The sequence below is a fragment of the Colletotrichum paranaense genome (assembly GCF_030867605.1).
Source record: "Colletotrichum paranaense strain IMI 384185 chromosome Unknown Scaffold_6.1, whole genome shotgun sequence".
In the NCBI taxonomy this organism is placed as follows: domain Eukaryota; kingdom Fungi; phylum Ascomycota; class Sordariomycetes; order Glomerellales; family Glomerellaceae; genus Colletotrichum; species Colletotrichum paranaense.
In genome coordinates this window covers 1,059,983-1,084,205 of record NW_026848964.1, presented here as the reverse complement: position 1 = coordinate 1,084,205, position 24,223 = coordinate 1,059,983, and the positions used below count along the sequence as shown (strand labels likewise).

The window sequence follows — 24,223 nt, the reverse complement described above, 5'->3', positions numbered from 1 at the left end:
ACCCGAATCTCCAAAGTCCTGCAGGGAAAATTAGATCGAGCAACAAAAGCTTAGGGTATTACACCGTAGAATCCGGCGAAAGGCAAATGGAAACGGCCTGTACCTACTTTACTCCACACCCCTGGCAGGTCTGGGATGATGCTGGGATACTTGGCTGTCCCCCACTCGCGATGGTGTAGTAGCCGTAGCTTGGGAATTTTCTTCCGTCAATGGGATGAAGACAAAGTTTAGTAGATTACCCCTCTTGCCTTTTCCCCCCTGGCCCCCCCGACTCCCCCAAAAGCTTAGCCACGTTCGGAACTGGTGGAGGAATGCAACGATTCTCCGAGACAAATTAGCTCTTTGAGCAGACTAAAGCTCCCGTGGCTCCTTAGCTTTCCCGTCGTCTCATCTTTTTTCTTTCTCTTGTGCTAGGGTTGGGATTGGCAGGAAATTGAATTGAGCAGAGATGCTACTCACATCATCTGCTGCAGGTATTGAACACCACACCACTCCATTTTCTGTCGCCGGCATTAGCCTCAGCTACCCTCCTGCACGCCGGGCGAGCGGACGGCACCTAGCCCAGTTAGATCTCTAGAAGGATTCAGATAGATCGCGGGGTTTTCGGGGCGAGGTCGGGGAAAACACCACCATTCCCAATACATATGCGCGGTGTGGGGTTGGCTCGGTCCCTGGAATAAAATTGACCGTCGCAGTTCGTCCGAATAGGACACGAGGACCCGAGTCTTGGCCACTTGGTGCCATGATGCAAAGCTTGAGTGGTCATGGTGCGGTGTCAACTTGTGAAGGGGGGCTCTGTGATGAAGGGGAGGAAAGAATTGGCTTGGGTATGCTTGGTAAAGGCTTGGACAACCCGAGAACAGACGTTGACTCCGGGGCTGGGGGGCGGCGAAAGCACCGCCGTTTGACCCGCGGGAGGCCGAAGACGTGACTCGTGGGGAAAAGGAGAAAACTGCAAACGCCAGGTAAACCTGCATACTCGTGAACCGAGACGATTGTGAATTGACAGGATAGATTGCCTCATCATCATCTTACATTCATGGTGGGGTATTCTACTGTAGCAAGAAAGGCAATGGCATGCTGTCGCCGAATATGCCGTAGTCCGAGTCTTCCGTTTTATTCATACAAAGTGTACAATGCTTATGCCAGCATAGACACTCCCCAATATTCGTGTAAACCATGGATCCCCATGCATGGTCAGCACCGCCAAACCATGCCCAAGACCAGGCTTGTATCATTCGCCTCCAAACTTTTCCATGCATTTTCCCAACGCCCGCCCAGATCGTGAATATGAAATGCGGGAAATCATCTGTTGCGGTTGCTTGACCACCGCTTAACCATAACTTCGCGAATCTTGTACAACTTAAAGACCTCGGCCGGCCCCTTCTTCATCGCCTCTTCCAATTGAGGAGGCGGCGGAATGTCGACGTAGACCAAAACCAAGCTCTTCTGGACGTGGGAGAGGACACGGACGATCCCGTGAAGCCAGTGCCAGGTCTTACGCGGGATCTTGCGGTCACTGTCCTTCCACCATTGGTGGGAATAGGAGGGCAGGAGGATGGCGCCGAACTCTGCGTGATCAAACACGGGTCCTTTGGCGTACAGCATCCAGTCGACGCCAAACTTGATACCTGCTCTGGGAACCCATCCCAAGGAGCGGAAGTGATGGTACACGGCGTAATTTACAAGAAATCCATCATCCGGCTGGAGCTCCTCTGTGGGGCGACGGGGGAAGTAGGAGTATTGTCTAAAGAGATTGAACAGCTCAGGAGTCGGGATCGGAGTCTTGGTGGTAGGGTCGATAACTCGTAGAGCACCCATGCCGAAAGCCAGGAAGAATGCTTCCTCGGATGTGAGCTGGAGGTGTTCCTTGTTCACGACCTCGACTGCCTTCGCAGGGACATCGTCTAGCTTCTCAAGTTTCTTGATATCATCAGATCTAGTCGCCTCTTCCGAATCTGTCTCTAAGACGCTAGGGCCCAATGGCGTGCCATTGACAGGCGGTGTCGCCTTTCCATTGTTTCCGTTGTAAAGAGCGAGTCTGGGGCTAGGCGGATCAGACAGCTGATATGTGGCCGACTCAACCTTGGGCGAGAAGCGAACGCTCTTGCGACGTTTGGCCGACTTGGGTGTTGATGGGATCTCGGTAGAGCTGACAGCGGATTTTGCCACCCCGTTCAAACCATTTTGATGAAGCATCTTGTCACCATTATTATTCGTTATCAAGTCGTTGATCAGATGGCCGTTCACGCCCACGTCTTCATGGATTGTCGACAGCTTTGGTGTTTCGGAGGGAGTAGTGTCGGTAACGGGGCTCTCATCAATGTTCGTCATCGTGGCGTGGTCGCCATTCATCGTTCCGTTGGTAATAGGCTCGGCGTTGGGGAGAGATAAAAGCTCCAGGGGCCCAACCGGCGAGGCATTTGCTGATACAGTTGAGATGCTGTTGACGAGTGGTTCCTTGGCTTGGGGCTCGGAGGAACCCAAGCCAACTTCCTGTGACGCAGTAGGCTCGTGGATGCCATTGACTTGCCGAGCACCACCATTCAACGTCTCAATCTCAGTTGAGTTTGCTGTCGCAGACAGCCTATGCGAGTTGGGAAGGCACAGCAGTTGTAATGGGCCAACGGGAGCATTCCATGCGACAGGAAGAGGCGTCAAAGGCACTTGATCCACCGGCAGGGCCTTTTCGGATTCGTCGACAGCCTCAAGATCTTGGGCCGAATGAAGGAAGTCACTGGGCTTGACAATCTTGGCTGGCTCGATAGCTGTAGATGCCCCTTGGAAGGTCGAGGGTTTGGTAGAAATTTGGCCGATAGCCTCGGGCTCAGTGACGGGCGCCACTGTTATCGTATCGACACCGTTGGTTTGCAGGTGATTGGATTGGGCGGCAAGCGCTGATTTAAGGGGAACAAGTGGCTCAGGCAGTGTATCCGCGTCTGTCGAGGCTTCTCGCTCAGGATCATCATTGTTCGTTGCATCAAGGATGGCGTCAGCCTCGGTGACCAGGGCAGCAGAGTTGACTACGCCATCTCCTGACACCTGAGTCGCCAACTGGGCTTCCTGGAGTCGTAATTGTCTGATGGCTTCTTGCTCTGTCTTGGCTCTCTCCCACTTCATCTGCCTTCGCTCTTCACGTCTGTTGGCTGTTACCAGCTCGCTGACCTGGCCTGGCACCAGGCCTCGCCTGACATGCTCGCGCTTCAACCAGTTGGGCTCACTTCGACTTAAGTTGCCCTTGCCGTAGAACCCTTGTTCCCACAGCGCGCGCATGGACTTTTCGTCGATGATGTTGACAGATTTGGATTCTGGGGACCAGAGACCCTCGTGCACAGTGGACGGTTCAGCAGGCGGTGGGAACAAGGCTTGTTTCGTCCATGCGAAAAGGACATGGAATAGAGAAATTGGATTATTCGGATAAAAGCTAGGAAGCGGAAATGTCCGTATGGGAGCAGGCAACTCGTAAATCTTGTGCAACGGAGGGCCTCGCGGCCGCGACGTCGTGGGAGACTTCGAGGAGCTCTGGGCAGGCATCGTAGCTTGCGCCGGCTGTGAAGCCGTTATTTTAGTTTGCGACATTGTGCTAGCAAATCATATCTGTCTTTTGGGCACTGGTTAGCTTATTGTCCATGGCTCAGTGCTTGAAGAACAGAAAGAATTGTGTCCAAAGTTTGCATCAGATACCGTTGTAGTCTATATTGTTTCGCGGCACAGAGGTTCAATGAAGACGCACTCTTCGCACAATGGGTAATAGGTGTCATCATAGCAAACATCCAGGTGGAGGGGCAGCCAAGGTAACCTTTTTCAACCGCGCGATAGAGTCATCGCGATGATCAAGCAGGGCTGGGCCAACCGCGGCAACCACCTCATGGACCAAGGGAAGAAGAGATTGAGAGAACGTTGTAGCAACTTACTTGATTGAGGAATTTTCCACCCGTCCAGCCGACAGATCACCCGTCAATTGGGCCATGCAAGCCGGGAATCACCTCACTTTTTCGAGGCAGCTCGATCCTGTTCGGCAGACGTGTGTGGATGGTGAAGGAAGAAAACGGTGTTGCTCGCAGAAAATTTCAGCGTAGAAAAGGGTCTCCGCCGTATCCATCGCTCGCTTCCGTCAAAGCCCCCGCCGTCTGACTCTTTCAAGGCTCGCTCACCCACTGGTCCGTGCCCAGGCCCGGCTTTCACCTCCGGCCGGAATAACTCGGGTGGGGATAGCCCACAGGTATATGATGAATCTTACCTTATCCAGTCTGGCTCAAGCCTCAGATTCCATCGGAGCTCCCGCCACAGTCACTACTCCCAAGGTACCTTATGTGGCTGGTGGTCACAATTCCAAGCTTCGAGCTTGGTGGGGCGCGTCGAAATCCCATGCCACGCGACTCCCAGTCTCCGGTCCTACCGACTTTTGTAAGGTTATCGGCCCCGTCTCCGCTAAGCTTACGGCCAATTTCCAATTTCCTCGCTTCTAGGTAGGATTCGGGAGTCTGACCATTGCCATGTTGTCGGCGACTTCGTGACGAATTTTCCTTTCCTTTCTGCCGCGGTTACCTCCCTCTCATGGTATTTGGGCGCACCAGCTATCCTTGATCCCAGACCCCCCTTTCCGCGCATCGCGCAGCGCAAAACGGCCTCGATCCCATAATGGCAGATTGGTCATCCGTGGCGCAAGCTATTGCGATCGTTTGTGCTGGATGGAGCACATTTGTCTATGCAGTGCAATCCATTGGTATCGTCAGAATGTGAGTGTAGTTCTAGATGATGCGGACCATCCACTGACCTTCTTCAGCTTCCTCTCGTACTCGTCTCGCCTGCGACCCGCCGTCTCCCCCTCTCTGAGCAAAGAAGATGTACCGCACATCACCATCATCCGTCCTGTCAAGGGTCTTGAGCATGGTCTCTATGAGTGCATAGCATCCTCGTTCAGACAAGACTACCCGCGCGACAAGCTGACGATCCACCTCTGCGTGGCCGAAAAGAGCGATCCGGCGTACCCCGTCTTAGTGAAGATAGTACAGGATTTCCCTGGTTTCGATGCTCGAGTCTTGGTTGAGGAGGAAGATCCGCTACTGCATGGCACTGATGGCCACATCGACAACCTGGGCCCAAACCCAAAGATCAGAAACATCAGTCGCGCATATCGAGAAGCCAAAGGAGACATCATCTGGGTCATGGACTGCAACATCTGGGTTGCCAAGGGCGTGGCTGGTCGGATGGTTGACAAGCTGTTGGGATACGGGCCGGATGGTAAACAAGTCAGGCCGTACAAGTTTGTACATCTTCTGCCAATCGTCGTCGATACGGTGTCTCGAGGAGACGTTTCATCAGAGACGCAGACGCTCCTATATTCAACCCCCGACTCTAGCTCCTCGCAACACATCACCGGCAAAGGCCAAAGTGTTTCGTTCCTCGAGTATGCGAAGAGCCAAGGCGGAGGCCGACTCGATGAGATGTTCATGGCCACAAGTCACGCCAAGTTTTACAGCGCGATCAACACCGTTGGCGTAGCCCCTTGCGCCGTCGGCAAGAGCAACATGTTTCGCAAATCGCATCTGGACACCGTAACGGACCCAGCCCAAAACCCGATATTACCCAACAAGAACCTACCTAAGGGCATCAACTACTTCTCCGAGTACATCTGCGAGGATCACCTGATTGGCGATCTATTGTGGAAGTCGAGTCTGCCGGGCATGAAGAACCACGGACTCGTCATGGGCGACCTTGCAGTTCAACCAATGGCCGGCATGTCCGTACACGCATACTTTGCCCGCCGCGCTCGATGGCTTCGTGCGCGCAAGTGGACCGTTCTCGCCGCCACTTTGGTCGAGCCTGGTGTTGAGAGCCTGACCTGTTGCGGCTACTTTGCTTTCGCTGTTACCACTCTCCCTTGGTTCCACAGCACCTTTGGAACATCGCAGACTTGGGGCGCCTTTGGCCTCTACTGGACGGCTTTCACAACTATCTGGATGGCGTGTGATTGGTTCACATACAACCGCCTCCATGCTGGGTACACTGTTGAAGTGGACGAGAACACGCCAAAGTTTGCCAGGGGCACCGCGACACCTGGTGGAGCACCTCCGAGGTCCTTCTTGGAATGGCTGCCCGCGTGGCTCGGAAGAGAGTTTCTGGCCCTTCCCATTTGGGTTTGGGCTGTTTTCTGCGGCTCTACGGTGAACTGGAGAGGCCGAACCTTCAACGTTCGGTCGGACATGAGCGTTGTCGAAGTCGGCTCCCAGTCATTAGCCCCGTCTCAAGAGGCTAGCCAAAGGTCTAGAAGCAAGGACCGTTTGGATTAACGTCGGAATGATCATACACCTAGTACTAATAATTATGAATATTCATGACTGCACCTCTTGCTGACAGACCTTGTCGAATTTGAACTCATCTGAAAGAATATGCATGAAGTGTCACAGGGTATCACCGCGTCATTTGCTACTCAACGTTACCGAGTTCCCTTTCTACGATGGAAAGGCTATAGGGAGGTGGAAGAACATTACGTACGTGGATAATTTTAATTATCCGCACGAACATGCGGAACTGCCATCTGGTAAATATACGTATCGACAAGCTGACTTGCTGGATCAGTTCCTGTCACCACGAAGACCGTTTCTTTAGATCGGCACACATTCCCAGTTGTTCTCATCCTTGTAGTCCCCAGTTCCCTTAAAGACATTACGTGTCGGCCAGCGGCAGTGGCGGCGCTTGTAGTCGACGCCAGCACTCACCGTGTTGTTCACAAAAGCGGTGCCGGTAACAGTCTCAGGGGCAACACCTTCCTCGACCCAGCGGACCATAGCCATGAGGACGTTCTCCTCAGGGTCAAGGCTCGCCATGTTCTTGGCCTGGTTACCGATGAACGCAGCTCCGGTGCCACCACTGCAGTGAGCAAGGCCGGAAATACGGAACAGACGGTAAAACTCATCCAGCTCGGCCGGGGCCAGACCCATCGTCTGAGACACGTGCTCGTAGTACCTGGGCGAGTTATCGCTGGAGATCGTGCCGTCGATGAGGCCGTGGTAGTGCAGGAGCTTTCCACCGCGGTTCTGGAAAGGGGACAGGTCGCCGTCCCAGGTCTCGACGTTGAAGAGGTTCAGGCTCGATGAGCGCACATAGTCCTCGGGAGTAATCGTGGCCGGGTCCCAGGTCGAATCGTTCAGGATCGCGTACTTGAACCAATCAGAGGCACCAAAGGGCTGTCCGTTGAAGTAGGTCTGCGGTGCGCCGCTGAGCTCGGCGCCGGGTTGCATGCGCGGATAGACGAGGTCGCCAGAGGCGTCGATCAGGGGCGCGTAGATGCCACGGAGGGTCTCAACCTGCTTCTGGGTGAGGCAGGCGTCTGTCTGGTTGCTGTTGACGCCGCAGAGGAGGCTTTCAGGCTTGTAGTCGCAGAGGTCGGGGGACTCGAGGAAGCCGTCCTTGACGCCGTCCAGCTCGTCGCACTGGGCCAGGATATCATCGTGGATAGTCGGCCACATGGTCATGGGAATGAAGGTGTCCGCGCCCTGCTGGCCGGTGAGGGGAAGGAAGTGACAACTCCAGGAGGTGAGATTGCTGAAGGAGAAGGCCGGGGCTCCGGCGACGATGCCGTCAAAGTTCTCGGGGAAAGCCTGAGCCTGCTTGAAGCCCTGACGGCCTCCAGTAGAACAGCCGAGATAATAGCTCTTCGTATGGGGCTTATTGTAGAACGACTTGGTAACGTCCTTGCCGACGACGACACCAGTCGTCAGGGCGCGGTACACGAAGTCCTCGATCACATCCTCGTTGTTCAGGAACGGGAGTCCGCTCATGCCATCGTGGCCGTTGTTGGTGGCCACGGAAGCGAAGCCAAGGGAAGACGCATACGCGAGATCTTCGTACTGAACGCAGCCACCGAGGGCGCCGTTGCCGGTGCTGAGGAAGCGGCCGGTCCAGTTCTCGGGCAGCCAAGCTTCGAACTTGAGACCAGAGCGAGGCGAGGTAGCGATGCGCGCGGTGACACGGCAGATGTTGGCCGTGACATTCTGAGAGGGACGACTGCAAGTGGGATCCGCGTTCGGGAACTGCAGGGTGGTTCCTGCTGGGACATACTCGGAGGCGGTGGAGTTGGCTCCGTTGATACGCAGAGAAGTTGCAAAAGAGGCGCACTGTTGCTCAAAGGTCGTGTTACCCATGGCCAGGGCAACGGCTTGAACACCTGGCGCCAGGGCGCCAAGGAGCATGAGTGGTAACATAATGAGAGACAAGCTTTTGTGAATGAAAGACTGAGTGAGTGTAAAGAATGCTGAGTGGTCCATGAAACAAGATCATGTGCAGGATACGAAGCCGCGTTCCTTTTATACACTTCAAGACATCGTACTTTTCCATAAGTTGAGCAAGGACGCGTAATTCAAACTTGAACGATTCATGCCCTCTCCAGAATACTTCCTAAATCTGGGTCATAGCTAGGGCAGCGGGAACACCGACATGTGGACGACTGGACAGTCTGTCGATATCGATGTTATTCAGGGATCCTACAATTTAGGTCAAAAAGCCGAGTAAAGTACTGTACCTCATGCAGTCCCGTTCTGCACCCCGCATAAAACAGTCTAATTACTGGCACCCAGCGCATATGGTGGTGGATAGAAACGCGCTTGGGTGCAACAGCCGGACCTAAACTCGGGCCCAAAGGGCCCAGACCTTGCCTGTATCTACCTAGGTATTTCACAAAGTCGCATGCTCCTGCCCCTTTGACAAGCTGCTGCTAGACAAAAGCTCAAGCTTGTAGACTAGAACCGTTGGGACTAAGCAATACCATCATCTGATCCTCGTTCGGTGTAGCGTCTACCTGCCTTTCGCGGACGAGGGAGGTGGTATTTTCGACGAGACACACAGCCTCCAACTCTTGTCTGTAGCATGGGGACCCCCCTTGACTACGCTCTATCTACCACCAGCATTGCCCCTGAGGTGGCGCCAACTGCTGGGTGGAACAGCCCTGGCAATTTACTGGACAGCCCACTTCTTGTTATCAAGTATCCGTCACATCATTGCACAACGACGACACGGCAGTAGTTCACGTAAGCATACCGGGGAGGACGTTTTCTGCTATAGGGCTACCGGGATAGGCAGTCAGATCTTCAGAGATCTTCAGTACCCCGGGGCCAATATGCTTCCGTCTCGGAACGCGGCATAGCGGACTCGATTACCGCCTCGTTGTGCAACGGTGGAGAGGACGGTGGACCCGGTCGAACTACTATGCGAGACCTGCGGCTAGATACTTCAGGCTGAGCATTATTTTGGTACAAGGCGTTTCCTAAGGGCTAACCCCACCCGTACCCGAAGTTTACTTCGTTCAGAATTCTGGCTTTAGGGATTTCAACTCAAAGGTATGAATCGCGCAAATGAGAAAAAAGACGGCACTTTCTTTAAGCTTAAGCCCTTTTACATATTGACAAATGACCTGTCACAATGTCTTGCCTACCTGAAGAGGGCTGTCATGTAGACCGGGCGGATTAGTCAACTCGCCGAAAGTCCTTAAGGGAATGACGAGATTACAGGAGAGCGATTACGTCGTCTCTCGACGATCGCAAAAGAGTAGAGCCGGAGTTTACCAGCATAGTGGAGATAGATGCAGATGGCTGACACCTTAAACGAACCCTAGCCAGATGCTAAACTGTAAATAGGTGTGTACCCACCCCCGCGATGGCATGCTTAACCTTGACAGACAAGGACCTCGTCGGAGCCCTTCCGCGTATAGTTGTAAGGGGCGGGCAAATCTTTACCCACATACATCCTGACCAGTCGGCACATAATGCCAGTTACTTGCTGTTCTCATACCTAGAGCAATGGGGTTTCCGGCTTGTATCTCCTTTCTATGACCTCAACCTGATGCCGCAAAATACAACATGCTCTACCATAAGTTGTGTACATACCATCCCACATCTAAGCTAAGCCCAGAATTCACGCTTCATCTTTTGCGTTGTACTCTTTTCTGTTTTTTTTGTGTGCCATTCAACGGCCAATTCCTGCACAGCGTCTCCATTGCTTAGCGACCATTGCGAAGTGTATCAAATACCTTACATAGATGGGCTGATATCCGTGCCCGAAATGTTGCACAGCCTCAAGAAACTTCAAGAGACAAGACCAAGTTTGGAATTACCGCCGATGGCCAAGAAAGCTGTGTCTACAGTATCCTTTGCAACAGGTGTTAGTCTACCTTAGTTGACAACAGGCCTCATCGGATATCTCCGTGAGAGGAAAATTTCTACTTCATGATTTCTCTTCGGTGCCCATGTAAGCTTACAAGCCTCAATGCCATCATATGAAAGAGGAGCAGCTCTGAGCACGGATAAAGAAGCATGATCTCTTCACCCTCTAAGATATGGTAGTCAAAGTACATAAAGTTCTGTCAATGCCGAGACTGTAGCTCGAAGACTCTGTCCGTCTGCAAAGGGTCTGATGTGGGCTGGCAAGCCTGACATGTGTCATGCCCCGGAGACGCGACGCTTTTCGGGATGATCTACACGAATCCAACTTGCCAATTCTGATTTCGCGGATCCTTGGCAGGGGAGACCATCTGTCCTTTCGCGCGCGGCTGTGTGCAAAGGGCCGGCCAATTCTCTGCACATGGCTGACAAAAGTAAAGACTGCGTTCCAGCCATTTTCTGGGCTCTACGATCGAATACCTTACACCCCTACTGAGTTTGATTGGGAAGTCAGACCCATCTGTTATTGCCTTTGCAGCATTGGCCTCAGGTAACAATGTGCGGATTCCATGGGCTGAAGTTCCTGTAAGGAGACATCGGCGGTCTGTAGCAAATATCTGCTCGAGTCTACGAAAATACTTCTAACTGTCTTTTGAGATGCTAAGGTACCGGGTCCAATCAAAGTCACAGTCCTTGAGGAGACGATTCTTTTATCCTCGAAGTTCTATCTTCGGGGTTGTTCGGTCGATGTTGACTTTCGTGCATGTGCTCTTCGTGCACTTAGTCAAATCAAGACGATGCACGATTCGCGAAGGAAGAAGAATAGTATCTATTGATCTGTACTACTTTATGGGCGTGACCCAGGTAGAGTTTCTTCGAGTCAAAATGCAAAGAAGCCATTTTGTCCTACCAGACATTATACATCTTCGCCGTCTTGTGCGCTACTACTGACTGGCTGGTTTCACTTCCAAATGATTTTCTAAGAACTGATGTAAGCCCCGGTATTTTATTAAAAGTTGAAAGCTTCATCCACACTTGTGAAGCAGGTCTAACCGAAAACGTCAGGTTTTTTTTCTGACTACTTACACTTCGGAACAGGTTTTACGACAAATGCTTGGAAGAATCAGGCTTGCGTCATCATGTTACACATCGAATGCTGCAGGCCCTATTGGGACTTTCACTAAAGCTGGGTGCGCAACCAATATGCATCACAACAACCCTGGTTCACGCAACCAACTGGCTAGATACCTATTCCCAGTCTTGCAAGACAAGTGAGAAGCCCAATATTGCTTTGTACTGCCACAAAGTAAAAAGTGCCTCTTCCGGCTCTAGTTCAGACATTGTTCTTCGCACAATCGGCTGTCCCTTGCAGCCAGCCCCTAGATCAAGCTGGAAAGACATGGTTTTTGTGAGGCCTTGACCGATCAGCAGAAGGAGTGAGCCAAGAGCTGCAAGCATCCACCGAGTGTCTCGCATCGCCAGTCACCGGCGTCCGCGGCACGTCCCCTCTTCTACGCGGGCAGGGCGGGTAGCTCTCCCGCCCTCAGGAGGCACACGTACTACGAAACGACCCCGGGCCGGCAATATATACGGGCGATTCCTATCAATACCTCCAATAACCTAAAACGTACAAGTCTTTCCCCTCATTTTCCCGCCTCCCAGTCAGATCGATGGCGCCATCACCAGAGCCGCGCACCTCTACTGGTGCGTCAAAGAGCCTCGACGACAATAGCGCCGGCAGCGGCAGCACCAGGCGATTTTGCTGGGAATGTCAGCGCCGGGGCTTGGTCTGCGATTCTAAACGTCCCGTATGCTCCAGGTGTAAGCTTAGCGGCATAGTGTGCCCTGGGTATGAGAATGTGAAGCCTTTGACCTGGGTGGCCCCTAATCAGGTCACGACGCGGACATGGAGGGGCGGACGAAAACCGAAAACTGATAAAATCGACATCGCCAAGAAGGGTTTGAAAGGCAGCGGCAAAAAAAAGGCGATACCGAAAATTCCAGAAGAAGAAGGCCGCCGAGTACAGCTCATCCATGTATTCCCCGGACAAGAGCTCCGGACGGAAACATGCGACATTGCTGAGGCTTCACTTTATTGTTAGTCAGACTTCCAAACAGTGCTCCAGAACCATGCTATCCCAATGGATCTGCCTGAGCAGGTCAAAAGATTTGGGCTGACAAGCACCTCGGATAGGGAACGAACAGGTTTACCCATACTTCTACGAGAACCAGCTCACTAAGAGCCCGTGGGTTGTACCAATTTCCCACATCCACGCTATGAAACCATACCGACGGCATGGCCTAGTCACTATGGCAATCGAGCACCGGATGTCACGCCTATCGCCTGCAAGGAATGACGCTTACGCAATTGAGGTCAGAGCTAGGGCCTATCAGCATCGTCTTACAGCGATCCAGGCTTTAAATAAGGACATCGAGAACGAGAGTACGCGATGCTCTGATGCAACTCTGGCTGGCGTAATCGTCTTCCTTTTCGGTGATGTAAGGGAGAAAATGCTCTTACACCCCATGCGCAACCTGACACTGATGGAATGTAGCTTATGGGGAGTGCAACAGAGCCTAACTGGCGTGTCCACTTGAATGGGTTTGCTGCGTTGATTGCTATGCGTGGCGGTTGGGATGCGTTCTGCCAAAAGTCGCCGCATCTCAAGTCCCTAGTGTTATTCTGTAAAGTGTGAGTATCTCCTGTACAATTTGTTATCAAGTCCACCAGGTTTAGGACATACTAGCCTTGCTTCGGCGTAGTAATCACGGCATACGTCACCTGCTACTAACTCCGGCCCGTCATCTAGCATCGAGAATCTCGCCAATACAACTAGCCCCGCCCACGATCAATTATCGCCAGTCGCAAACTTCAAGATACGGAATGTAGTAAGGGATGTATTCTCGATTGGATATTATCCCCAGCTTCCATGTCCAGTCGACTTACTCATCGACATCATTCACATCAACCGCCTTCGCTTCCAAGCAACGTGCATTCAGTCTGGAGGACCTCTCACCTCGATCAGGATTGAAGCAGAGCGTCTTTTAGATAAGATTTTGGACTATTCACCTGAAGTTTGGTCTAGTAGCGCGGAACCTTTAGCAGATGGACACCTCTTAATGGCCAAGACCTATCGGTCAGCCGTGGCACTGTTCGGTGTTTCCTCTCTACAAAGTGTGAAGGTCATTCCTTTCTCGAAAGATTGGATGACCGTCAAGGAAACCCATCGTGACAGGCTGTTTTCTTTTCTCAAAGCCTCGCTTGCCTCTTCAGCCTTGAAGATCTGCACCACATGGCCAATGGTTGTAGCCGGGTTCGAGGCGAAGAGTGGAAACCTGTCCATGCGGAGCTTCGTTCTGGGGCGTATGAAGGAAGACAGTCAGAGGATGGGAATCTATCTTCCAGTCGCAGCTAAAGAGGTCCTAGAGAGATTTTATGCCTCTGCAGGAAACACCTGGGACGATTGTTTCGACAGTCCTCATGCGTTGTTCACGTAGGATGAAGGCAATGAGTAAACCAATCAAACATGCATAACCGATGAGTCCTTAGCAGAAGGCCAAGTGATGGCCCTGGGCTACTGTGACTTAAGTTGATGATGTTGGGAAAGGCTTCACCGGAAACACGCCCGAGTCATACTTTTTCGGCACCTCGGAAGCAGTGCAAACTCTATCCTGGCTTCAGGTGGTAGTTGGGAAGTTGGGAGCAGCTCATCTTAAGGCGAAATCAGACATTTAGCGTCTCTTTAGTATTCGGGGGAGCCGCACCAGGAGTGGAGTGTAGTTGAATTAATCGCTGAAACCCAAATTGGCGGCTATATCCGAACCGGAGACTATCTATTTCGACAAACTTACTCACAGCGCCCAGTCAGCGAATAGCACGAACGGCATTCTTGGCGAGGTGAAACACAGTGAGGCGACCAAGGGACTAAAACTTACCTTCGTTATTAGGCCCATAGGCAATTTCAACCAAACCTCTCATAGCTTGGTGGTTGACTTGCTATAACGGAGGCCTGACAGTTGCCTTTTATTCCTGGGCAAACCCAAATACAGTGATGTCAAAAAACCAAAGTGACGAAGTATGGAAGCACTCAAAGAAAGTTACGCCATAGTGGCCCTGAGCCCATTCTTATGGTTTGCTGGTAAATGAGGCCTTAAGCTGACTGAGAGGATGCACGGATATGGCAGGGGCACAAGTATATACGAATACTCTTGAATTCCCGAGCATCAATAGCCTGCTTCATCTGAGCGAGACTTCAAAGATTTGCTCTTGAACATTGAACCCAGGCCAGCATGCAGTACTCCATGATCAACGTTCAAAAGTTGGCCCTTTGGGGCGCATTCAGCCTGATTGCTGTAAAGGCTCAAACCGATGACCTTCTACCTGGAGATGACAGCGAAGCTGTCTGGAAACCGATGGGAAAGGTTGATCCCTGGTATCTGCCCGCCGATGTAGTCGACGGTGGCGATAAAGATGGCTCTGGTAAGTCTTGACACCAGTCCTGACCACCGAGGCCAAACTCCGAAGCTGTATCCCGTAGCTAACCTTTTTTCAAGTCCTCCAAAAGGCCACTGGTAACCGTATCCGTTGCGGTGTGGTTGGCTACGACAAGGAAGACAATATCTGGATGATTCCCGCCAACGGCAACTTCGACCAGGTCGGCTACATTCTGCCTCGGGGTGGATATGATTCAAGGTCGGACAAGTCTATCGCAGACTGCGTACTGCGAGAGTCAAAGGAAGAAGGAGGTCTTATTATCGATATCAACTCGTTGATCCCCCTCGGACTCAGCAATGGCGGAGCAGTATACTGGTACAAGGGAAATGTTACTGAAACAGTCGAGCCGACCGAGCCCCGACCTAGACCACCAAAGGGCTTCACAGTCGACGATACGCGCGCGGAGCTGTTGAAGCCTCCGGGAAAGCCGGCAAAGAAGGCAGATATGCGCCAAGCATTCCACAATTCGGCTACAGCAGATGAATCTACCAGATATGAGCTCACCTTCACGGCAAAGGAGGGCAGCGCAACTGGCGGCTCAGACTACTCCGTGAAGGATCTTGGACGTTGGAAGGCGATCTACACCGATGGCTTCACAAACGGCGAACAAGCTATTATGAAGGTCCTTTGCGATGTTTACGGGTACAGAATTGTTGCCAATGAAGCGTGGGCAAGCCAGGTTCCCCTTGGCCTCAGTCTTAGCTCGGTCATTACACAGCTTTGGACAGCCACGACATTGGATATCAACGAGGTTACGTCCATCAAGTTCTCCGAAGTCGTCGACCCGGCGACCCAAACCGCGATTAGCAACGCACGCACTGAGCTTGGAGAGAGTGCCGGAGGTTTCACTACGACTAATGACCTCGGTGAGACGAAGGGATGGAACACCTTGATGGCCAGTCCTTACGGAGTGGTGGCTTCAGAAGTGGCTAAGGCGGCTGGCAAGGGAATCGCGGGAATCTCTGTAACGGACGGCAACCCTTCGGAGATACTGTTCACACTAGAGCAGTAGTGGTAAGCCTTATGATATTAGGCTTCAGGAGCAGCTTAGTATTTTGCACCGCGAAGACTTGTTGGCCCTATGTTATGGGTAGCAAATGGCACACCGTCCAATGCACACGTAAAGTAATTGACCACATAATCACATGACGGCTGCTATCCTTACAAGTAAACCAATCCTTAGCGGTATCCCACTGAGATACTTTCATTACATGACTTGCAGAATTCGCCGAAACAAATAGCCTAATCCGTTACAAATTGTGGTGGTGATGTTGGTATAGGTGGAGGTCATGATGAAAAGGGCGATAAGGAGATCTCGGTATGAGACAGTACGGCGAGAAGTTAGGGATGAGTGGGAGATCATTTTGGAAGTACGCTCCCCTAATAGATAGATCACCCTGTTAAGGTGTCAAGGCGTCAAGCTGTCCCAAGGTATTCAGGTCTGGGCCTATGGGAGCCAATGGACCGGTAATCCCGACTTACTTTCCAGTCATCTCGACAGCCTTGATGCCAGGGTAGGTAAGGGGAGATGAGAGTGGAATCGGTACAGGAGCCGTCACGAAGTTCTTATTCGTTTAGAAATGTAAGAATCATGAGGGAGGTCTGGCTATCTTCCGACAGCTAAGGCTGCGTTTCGGGAGCAGTGAACAAAAGCTGCTTGCATCATGCGGCATTTGCCCTTCATGCCTACCTAAGATTCTGCCCAGATTACTGTTGCATAGATGACTTGGAGATAAGTTGTTAGCCACTAAATCAACAACGGTCCTGAACCGAAAAGAAGGATGAGTGTGGCGCGGACAATGTCGGCAGTAGTAACAAAGTCCACCTACGGAGCTAAGGAAAAAGGATGGGCAAATAGAGCAGACAATTCCGAATTCTCAGTCGTAAAGGATTCTCCGAAATTGCACCCCTGAGGAACGGATCGACTGGACTGTGTGAGATTCAGATTGGCAGTCGTAGCTTCGAGTTAATATTGACTCTCATATCGTAGATGATGGTCCTTCCACACGTAGAAGTCCATTACCTTTTTGAAAGATTGTGTGCCTGCCAAGCCAATCACTCTTTGATTTGTGACGTAATGGCACTTCCACCTCACTTTCTTGGGAATCCTGCCTTGCTCTTGACACATAAATGATTACTCAGAGATCTGGAAACCACCGCCGCTCGGCATAGGACCTTCTGGTCCTATCTCCAGGTCACTCACGGGAAAGAGCCCTGCCAGCTTCCCGCTCGGCGAAAGATGTTTGTCTATCCTGCTTTCCACTTAAGTAATGTAAGGTACGTAACGCAACATCCGTCGTTCACAGGCCGTTGAGGAGATCCTTCCGGCTTATTGAATAAAGAACACGATCGAAACATTTTGCCCCAGCATCTTACCCCAGCATCTTACCCCAGCATCTTGTCCCGGCATTAGCCACATGGTGATTTGACCTGAAACAGGGAGACAAATCCACTGTGCCTAGCTGATTGGACTGGCTTGAAATGTTTTGAATTTTTGGTCGTGAAGTCTGAAGAACCTCTGGCCTGAACTGCTAGTCCTGTCATTTACGCTGCCAAAGTCGCCTTCTCGCGGCATGCGCAGTCCACAGGCCGCTACACCCGTAAAATGCCTATCCAGGTACCGACGGAGTGTCAAGATGTTTTTTTCAAGGTGCTCAAAGTAGTTTTAAACTTTGAAACTAATAAGGGGCCAATATACGTTTTGACATCTTGACAGCCTGAGGAAAGGGTCACTTGAAAGTCAAGCGTTAAGCCTATCTCCGAAGACCCTGATAGTTTGACGAAATGAATACAGGTGACGAGTCACATGAGCCCTGATGGGCGCGGTCTAAACTCACACTTACCTTACATACTAGGGCATTTATGGTCAACATATCCCTAACATCTTGTGGCTATTCCTAATACTGCAGCTTGCACACTGAAGAGTCGTCTCGCCTTGTCGGATTTCCCTAACTTATTCATTCACCGCTTCAGAAACGGAACATGGCTTTGAGTGTACTCGTAGCGGCAATGCCGCATCTCATTCGGTCTAATAGATCGTACAGAGAAATTGCAGCTTGACGGAAAGACAATTGTCTAGAAACAAATCCTTTCCATGAGGCTCAAGCTGAATCGCAAAACTTGTCTTCAGCTCCACACACAACAGCCAACGCATGTGAAGAGTCACTACAAGCATCGGACTCGAACGCCAAGGTTGCGCAGCCTATTGATGGGCTGAAAAAAGACGCGGCCCAACCTCTAGTCTTGCGCCGCTTCCTTCGATGGACAAAAGCTTTGCCGAGTCACCCCAAGAAGGAGAAGTCGGACTTAGGACCCGGTCTCGATCACGCCCTGCCACTCAACCTGCACCTGGCCATCGCCAAACACCTCACTATGGCCGAACGCGTGGCCTTGGCATTGACGAGCAAAAGAATGCTGGCAATCATGTCAAACGAGCAGTTTTGGCTAAATCGGGGGTCTAGTGAACGTCTGGATCTGTTGAAGCTACTAGAGAGGGACGCCATCAACACACGCAGGGAGATTCTTTGTTTGCCCTGTCAGATTTTCCATGATCCCGTCTTATCGGTTCCGCCAGTCGACCACAGCTCAAGTTGGGCGCCGACCGAATCAGATCGCCCCTGCGTCAAAGCAGTCTCAGAGGACCAGCACCAGAGATTGTCGTCTCCCTACCTTCCATACGATTTTCATTTCAATATGGTCAAGGCCTTCCTAGTTTCGAAACGCGATAAAAGGGGCTTCTTTCAATCAATACTCCTAGAAAATGCTACTATTTGGGGTTACTGCTATAAAAGAGAGGAAGCCAACGTCCAACAAGGCTTTGAATGTAGGGTGTCAAGCGAAGGGGATTTGCTAGTGAAGACGACTACGAGACTCTTTGCTTGCCGCGACCCAAACCAGACGAAGGACAAAGTTCGATTCGCCGTTGGAATTCTCAAACGAGCCGAGCTTACAGCATGCTGCAAACACGTTGACTGGATAGACACATACCCCTTCATATTCGACTACGATGCACTCCTTACCGATCAGAGCAAACTTCACGCATACCGCGCTTCGAAAGGGTACGGATACGATCCGGCGAAGAAAATTCGCGACATTTGGAACCCAGCCGTCAAGCCGCGATATGGACCCAAAAACCACATATCGATCACGCACTGCGAGTCTTGTTATACGAATTACGAGTACGAATGGAAGGACACCGAGGACGGAAGTCGCATCGTTTTTCTCATCTCGTACAAAAATCTAGGCAAGGGCATGGATACGAATGATCCCAAGTGGTCATCCCATTTCCACGACCATGTCCCTGATGCAAAAGCCGAGCCTCGCAACTCCCACTACGACGGATTCACTCGGTGGCCTAACTATCATTGGCAGGAGAAAGCTGATGAGGCACCGTGGGACCCAGATTATTAGGTTCCTTCCATGTACCTTACTTAGTTACCATGCTGGATCATTGGGGGCTTAATAAAGGCCAGAGGCGACCTTCCGCTAGCAAGCTGCTCACCACATGTCAATCCATCAAGCGATTGCTTGTCAACATACCGCTCTACTAAGGTCATTGAGGTTCGATTCGGAGGAAACGCGATCGGGACCGACAGGGGTTTGGAAGTCCATCCAGACGTGGGGTGACGGTTATAGGAAACGCTGTCTACTGGAGTTCTGAGAATGTGTTGGCACTTTAGATTGAATTAATGATTTCTCAGTTGAGAAACCACCGAAAAAATGTTCCACCAAATCCGAGCATGAGATTGATGATGTCAAGACTTCCCTGATCATCCCAAGTTGACCCCTGTGACAGTTGGATGTGGCTGAAAATAAGGTGTGGCGTCCACGGATTTCAAAGCACGCGATAACCCCCCGCATGCACGCGATAGCGAAACAGTTATCAATTAGTAAGAGCCCCCGAGAGCCGCGACTTTCCTTTATCAACGTTAACGACACAATCACGGATACCAACCGCAGAACCAGGTAGTGTCAACATCTTTGAGTTGGAACCATGGCAGCACAAAAAGACTTGGAAAGCCAGCCGCAGCAGTCGGACGAGCGGACCCCGCTCCTGGGGACATCCGCCGAGGCCGGATCAAGCCAGCAGCCGGTAGAGCATCGGAACGACGATAACGGAGCCAACGAAGGCATTCAAGATCCGGAGCAGGTGCCCCTCATCACGGGCCAGAATGGAGAAGAAAAGAAAGAGAGGACGACCAGCTGGTGGTTATGGCGGGCGTTCTGGGCAGTTCTCGCCATCTTCGTCCTGGCTGTCTTTATCAAAGGCTGGATTGATGCCAAAGATACTAACGTAAGTCGGTTGGACGATGGGTCAAGCAAATCAATAACTGACACATTATCACTTAGTTTGACCTCAAAGCAGCTCTTATGAGAGCTCTAGGTGGTGGCTTGAGTGGTGCCGCGGCTATGGTCTTGCAAGTTTTAACGCTCATGGTACGTACATGAGTGAGAATAGGCGGAAGACGAGGCTTTGTTGCCAGTGAGTAGGGACGTTACTAATTGCATATTACCACTAGCCCATCCGAACTATCATGAACTATCAGTATCGTTTTGGGTCCGGCTTCAGGGAGGCAACTCGCACTCTTTACGAAGATGGAGGAGTGCGCAGGTACTACCAGGGAATCGGAGCCGCACTGATTCAGGGTATGCGGCGCATGCACCTTTCTTGTTGATGCCATCATGTCAGAGTTGTGCTCACATATCTGTGAATAGGACCGGTCTCCCGCTTCGGCGACACTGCCGCTAACGCAGGTATCCTTGCCCTCCTCGAGTCGAATTCGTTCTTGAATCAGCTCCCTACCCTCATCAAGACCATCTTTGCCTCTCTTTGGTAAGCTTTTCAATACCTTCATCCTATTCGCTCAACCGTAAAGCCATCATTAGAACGAATGCTGATGTAGAGTGACTTTGAAGTGCTGCTGCCTTCCGCATGATCTTAACTCCCATCGATACCTTGAAGACGACGTTGCAGGCCCAGGGAGCGAAGGGTACCGCTATTTTGAGACAGCGCGTCAAGACAAATGGCATCGGTAGCTTGTGGTGGGGAGCTTTTGCGACTGCCGCCGCCACATTTGTCGGCCACTACCCTTGGTTTGGCACCGTCAGTTCAAGACTTTTCCTACACTGCAGGTGCAAGTCAAAACTAACCATCGTTGGTAGTACAATTACCTTTCCGCCAACATTCCCGAACCGGACAAGAGTGATATCTTCGTTTGGCTTTTGCGCCTTGCTTTCATTGGATTCTGCGCCTCCGTCATCTCTGATTCTGTTTCCAACTCGTTGAGAGTGGTAAAGACCTACAGACAAGTCAACGACACGCAGATTTCGTACTGTACGTCAACGCTTCTCCTGATGAATTCTGTCAAATATTCTCTATGTGCTTGTCTTACTGACTGGAACATTGCCAAAATTGCAGCCCAAGCCGCAAAGATCGTCATACAAAGAGAAGGCTTCCTCGGCTTCCTCGGACGTGGCCTCAAGACCCGAATCTTGGCCAACGGTCTTCAGGGCGTGTTGTTCTCTATCCTTTGGAAGTTGTTCCTCGACCTGTGAGTTAAACGCCGGCTGCCCCCTTACATAACAGTTCTAACTCTGAACAGCTGGGAGAAGAAGACACACTCTTAGTGTTCATCACATTGGATCTTGCTGGACAGCCCTGGAAAAGGTAAAGGAGGAATTTAAGAACCATCTAGCTCTCTGCGAGCAATCATTATAGAGAAGGAACGAAGAATGCCCTGAAGGGGCAATATAGATGGGCATTGTCATAATTTGAGTATGAGTTGTATTTACATGGAGTATGAAGTGTGCATTCGCGTTGGTGAGGAGCTCATTCGATATCTCCTACCTCAAAGTCAGCCGCTTCTTGCTATCCGGCAGTCTGGCCAGCAAATTCGACCCCAACAGCTCGAGCTGGCACACATGGGGCCTCTGGTGTAGCAAAAGACGAAAAAGGAGAGTGTCCCTCGCGAAAACTGCACCAATCAAGTACCTCCTATAGTAAGTGGGTGAGTGGTGCTGGTGTCCGTCCTAAGAAAGTTCAACCAGTCCACGGTCTTATGCATCAACCCCTCCTCCAACTTTGTGTTACCCATGACGTGGTAATTTGTTATCAGATGTAGAGACAAATGTGAGTGCCAGCTTGATACCGCAAAGAAACCCACCCTAGAGCCAAGACATATGTATATCTGACCTGAGAGTATGACTGAACCGACGGGCCCGAAGGACCTGATTTATACCCGCGGTTCTAGTTGAAATTAGAGTGCAAGGTAAGGGTGATCGACAGTCTTCTAGTCCTCGAAAATATCTTCCACTTCTGAACGCCTTCGGAAGCACGTTTCGGCAATTATATGCGCCCATTTACTTTAGAAAATTCAGCCCATGCATGAATTGTGTCACAGTGAGGAAAGTGCGGATAGAGGTTCCGTTCATTCCTGTCGTATCACAAGTACATAGTCCGTCACTTGGGCTTGCGTCCCCAACAAAGATGATTCCGTTGGTCGTCGTTCTCGAAAGAGCTTGACCTGCTTATACGGAGAGTGATGGAAATCAGGATATTTACCTCACTCGAGCCTTGCTTGGAAGGTACATAGTCATTAGTCCCCGACTTGTAGCTTGGTGGCACATACAGCCGGGATATGCAGCGAGCTACTTAGCACATAACAATTGTGGTCAACTGAAATTTTGAGCACTGCGAAGTAAATCAAAAGCCGTGGGTTGATTCTAAAGATGCCAGATCCTTGCTAGTCGCTTTGTCTGCATGCTACGAGGCGTCTCTAGGCTGACTCCAATGTAACCCAGGCCGGCTCCGATGTGCGAAGAAGGTTGGGGCTGCCTCGAGGGAGACATCAGGCAGCTTGTTCGGATTTTGTTCCAGAGACTTAGGCGATCAACTGGAGCTGAGAAGCTTGTCTTCAATCAGATACAGTGGCTTTTCCTTCTCGGATGTCCTACTCAGAGGCGCAAGATAAAGTAGATCGAACTGGAGCCGGATCCGGTTCGTGATCTCCTGTGCCTACCATGTTTGAATCTTTTCCGAGAACATGAAATGCCGAACGCATTCTGTCCAGGAAAAAGGCGTTGTCAGTACAGAAACTAATGTCAATTGTCTCGTATTGACGTGGTCTTCACTCTTTTGAGGTGGACAGGGTTTATGAGAACGACGCTGATAAGGCACAATTACGACAGAAGCCGACTTATGTGGCGAGCCCTCGCGGGATGTCCAATCCTGAGGAAGATCACGACAGTTGCATCTTCTCGTATGGAGTTGCATGTGGCTTCAAGACATCGTTGAGAATTAAAGACACTAAGAAAGCCCACGAACCAATGGGGCAATCCCGCTGTCAAAACCCCGGCTAAGAACGTCGAGGTTCCACATCTACGGACTTCCCCAGTCCCCGCTCCGAATTATGGCATCACAAAGACAGCGATTTGGACCGGCTACCTAGACTTCTGGTCCCCCTTGCAGCTGCTTCCTTCTGCCTCGTTCCTGTCAATTACCCCCTAAGGTGGGAGTCGCTGCCTGGCGCGTGCGCCGACGCGGGAGGCTTCCGCGACCAGTCTGTTCGTCCCGTCTCGCGATCTCGCGAGTTCGATGTCATCCGATGTGTCCAACCACTAGCATGCGAGATGACATCTGATGTATCCAGTCGCTGAATATCTCACGCAACTCAATGAACATTTCAAGAGGCTCGCCCCCACAGGTTAAGAAGTATCTTTCGGCGATCTTTGCCCCTCGGGCAGCGGGGGCGCCATGCTGCATGTCAGCACGGCACTGAGAGTGCCGCCTGTTTTAGTAGACTACTGTCTAATCTCGTATCTTACTGCGTCAAAAGCGCGAGTTCGTCCTGAGACTCTTACTGGCACGAAACTACAGGTACAGTGTCATGTCGTGCACGTAGTAAGCCCTTACAGTGCATACCCGCGCTCCTGATGGCTCGTTCACGCGCGTGCTCGGACGAATTTAACGAGCCAATCTCGTACAAGCTATCTCGAAAATTCCAACGTCATGTTTGAATTAGTTTAGTATAACCAGAGAAGAATCTGAAGTTGATAAACGTAAACAAAGTGAGAGAATCAGGCATGTGACGGAATATTTTGCTAGACCTTTAGCGCAACTCTGGATGGTGTCAAGGGTCCTAGACGGAATTGGCTGTGGCCAAGTCACGATGTGACACTGCCCCTGCCATGCGGCGCAGGCGTATTTTCTATCCCTGTTTGTAAATCCTGCAGGTCTCTCATCGGAACGATTGAGCCTGTCAATGGGGTCTTGAGACATATCCCGCCCTACTGATTTGCCTCAGCGATAAAACTGAGCGCAACAACAGGCTGCCATCTTTTGCTTACACAGGAATGGCCGGTGCACCTTTCAGGGCGTCGATTTGCCAGATCGGGAAAGTCAGCGACGAAACGTGCGAGCATCTAGAGCTAAGATATCACTTGGCGGTGATGTTCATGGCTGAAAGGAAGCACAGATGCGAGGGAGGCTTATCCTACAGACCCATAGCTCGCTCTGCTTCGGACTTCACGGAGTCAATATCGTGCGATTCCATTCCGAAAGCAGGCAATCGCA

General features: G+C 51.3%; 8 protein-coding genes across 8 annotated transcripts; 5 read left to right on the top strand and 3 right to left on the bottom strand.

Moving 5' to 3' along the window:
• Positions 1-518: 518 nt before the first annotated feature.
• Positions 519-977, bottom strand: CPAR01_07989 (uncharacterized protein; the record flags this gene model as incomplete). Its single annotated transcript, XM_060492258.1, has 1 exon — positions 519-977. One exon carries the CDS (start codon positions 975-977, stop codon positions 519-521), a length of 459 nt encoding a protein of 152 aa, XP_060348628.1.
• Positions 978-1,305: 328 nt separating this feature from the next.
• Positions 1,306-3,579, bottom strand: CPAR01_07988 (tRNA intron endonuclease; the record flags this gene model as incomplete). Its single annotated transcript, XM_060492257.1, has 1 exon — positions 1,306-3,579. One exon carries the CDS (start codon positions 3,577-3,579, stop codon positions 1,306-1,308), a length of 2,274 nt encoding a protein of 757 aa, XP_060348627.1.
• Positions 3,580-4,641: 1,062 nt separating this feature from the next.
• CPAR01_07987 (ceramide glucosyltransferase) lies at positions 4,642-6,293 on the top strand (the record flags this gene model as incomplete). Its single annotated transcript, XM_060492256.1, has 2 exons — positions 4,642-4,739; positions 4,787-6,293. 2 exons carry the CDS (start codon positions 4,642-4,644, stop codon positions 6,291-6,293), a joined length of 1,605 nt encoding a protein of 534 aa, XP_060348626.1.
• Positions 6,294-6,608: 315 nt separating this feature from the next.
• Positions 6,609-8,207, bottom strand: CPAR01_07986 (tannase and feruloyl esterase; the record flags this gene model as incomplete). The annotated part of the gene is made up of 1 exon (XM_060492255.1): positions 6,609-8,207. One exon carries the CDS (start codon positions 8,205-8,207, stop codon positions 6,609-6,611), a length of 1,599 nt encoding a protein of 532 aa, XP_060348625.1.
• A 3,620-nt stretch (positions 8,208-11,827) lies between these two features.
• CPAR01_07985 (C6 zinc finger domain-containing protein) lies at positions 11,828-13,655 on the top strand (the record flags this gene model as incomplete). Its single annotated transcript, XM_060492254.1, has 4 exons — positions 11,828-12,254; positions 12,352-12,656; positions 12,713-12,849; positions 12,968-13,655. The coding sequence occupies 4 exons, from the start codon at positions 11,828-11,830 to the stop codon at positions 13,653-13,655; spliced, it is 1,557 nt and encodes a 518-aa protein (XP_060348624.1).
• A 792-nt stretch (positions 13,656-14,447) lies between these two features.
• CPAR01_07984 (uncharacterized protein) lies at positions 14,448-15,664 on the top strand (the record flags this gene model as incomplete). Its single annotated transcript, XM_060492253.1, has 2 exons — positions 14,448-14,637; positions 14,712-15,664. 2 exons carry the CDS (start codon positions 14,448-14,450, stop codon positions 15,662-15,664), a joined length of 1,143 nt encoding a protein of 380 aa, XP_060348623.1.
• A 2,411-nt stretch (positions 15,665-18,075) lies between these two features.
• On the top strand, positions 18,076-19,062 carry CPAR01_07983 (uncharacterized protein; the record flags this gene model as incomplete). Its single annotated transcript, XM_060492252.1, has 1 exon — positions 18,076-19,062. One exon carries the CDS (start codon positions 18,076-18,078, stop codon positions 19,060-19,062), a length of 987 nt encoding a protein of 328 aa, XP_060348622.1.
• Positions 19,063-19,645: 583 nt separating this feature from the next.
• Positions 19,646-21,279, top strand: CPAR01_07982 (uncharacterized protein; the record flags this gene model as incomplete). The annotated part of the gene is made up of 7 exons (XM_060492251.1): positions 19,646-19,945; positions 20,002-20,088; positions 20,172-20,298; positions 20,368-20,485; positions 20,569-20,755; positions 20,815-21,203; positions 21,255-21,279. 7 exons carry the CDS (start codon positions 19,646-19,648, stop codon positions 21,277-21,279), a joined length of 1,233 nt encoding a protein of 410 aa, XP_060348621.1.
• Between the last annotated feature and the right edge of the window lie 2,944 nt (positions 21,280-24,223).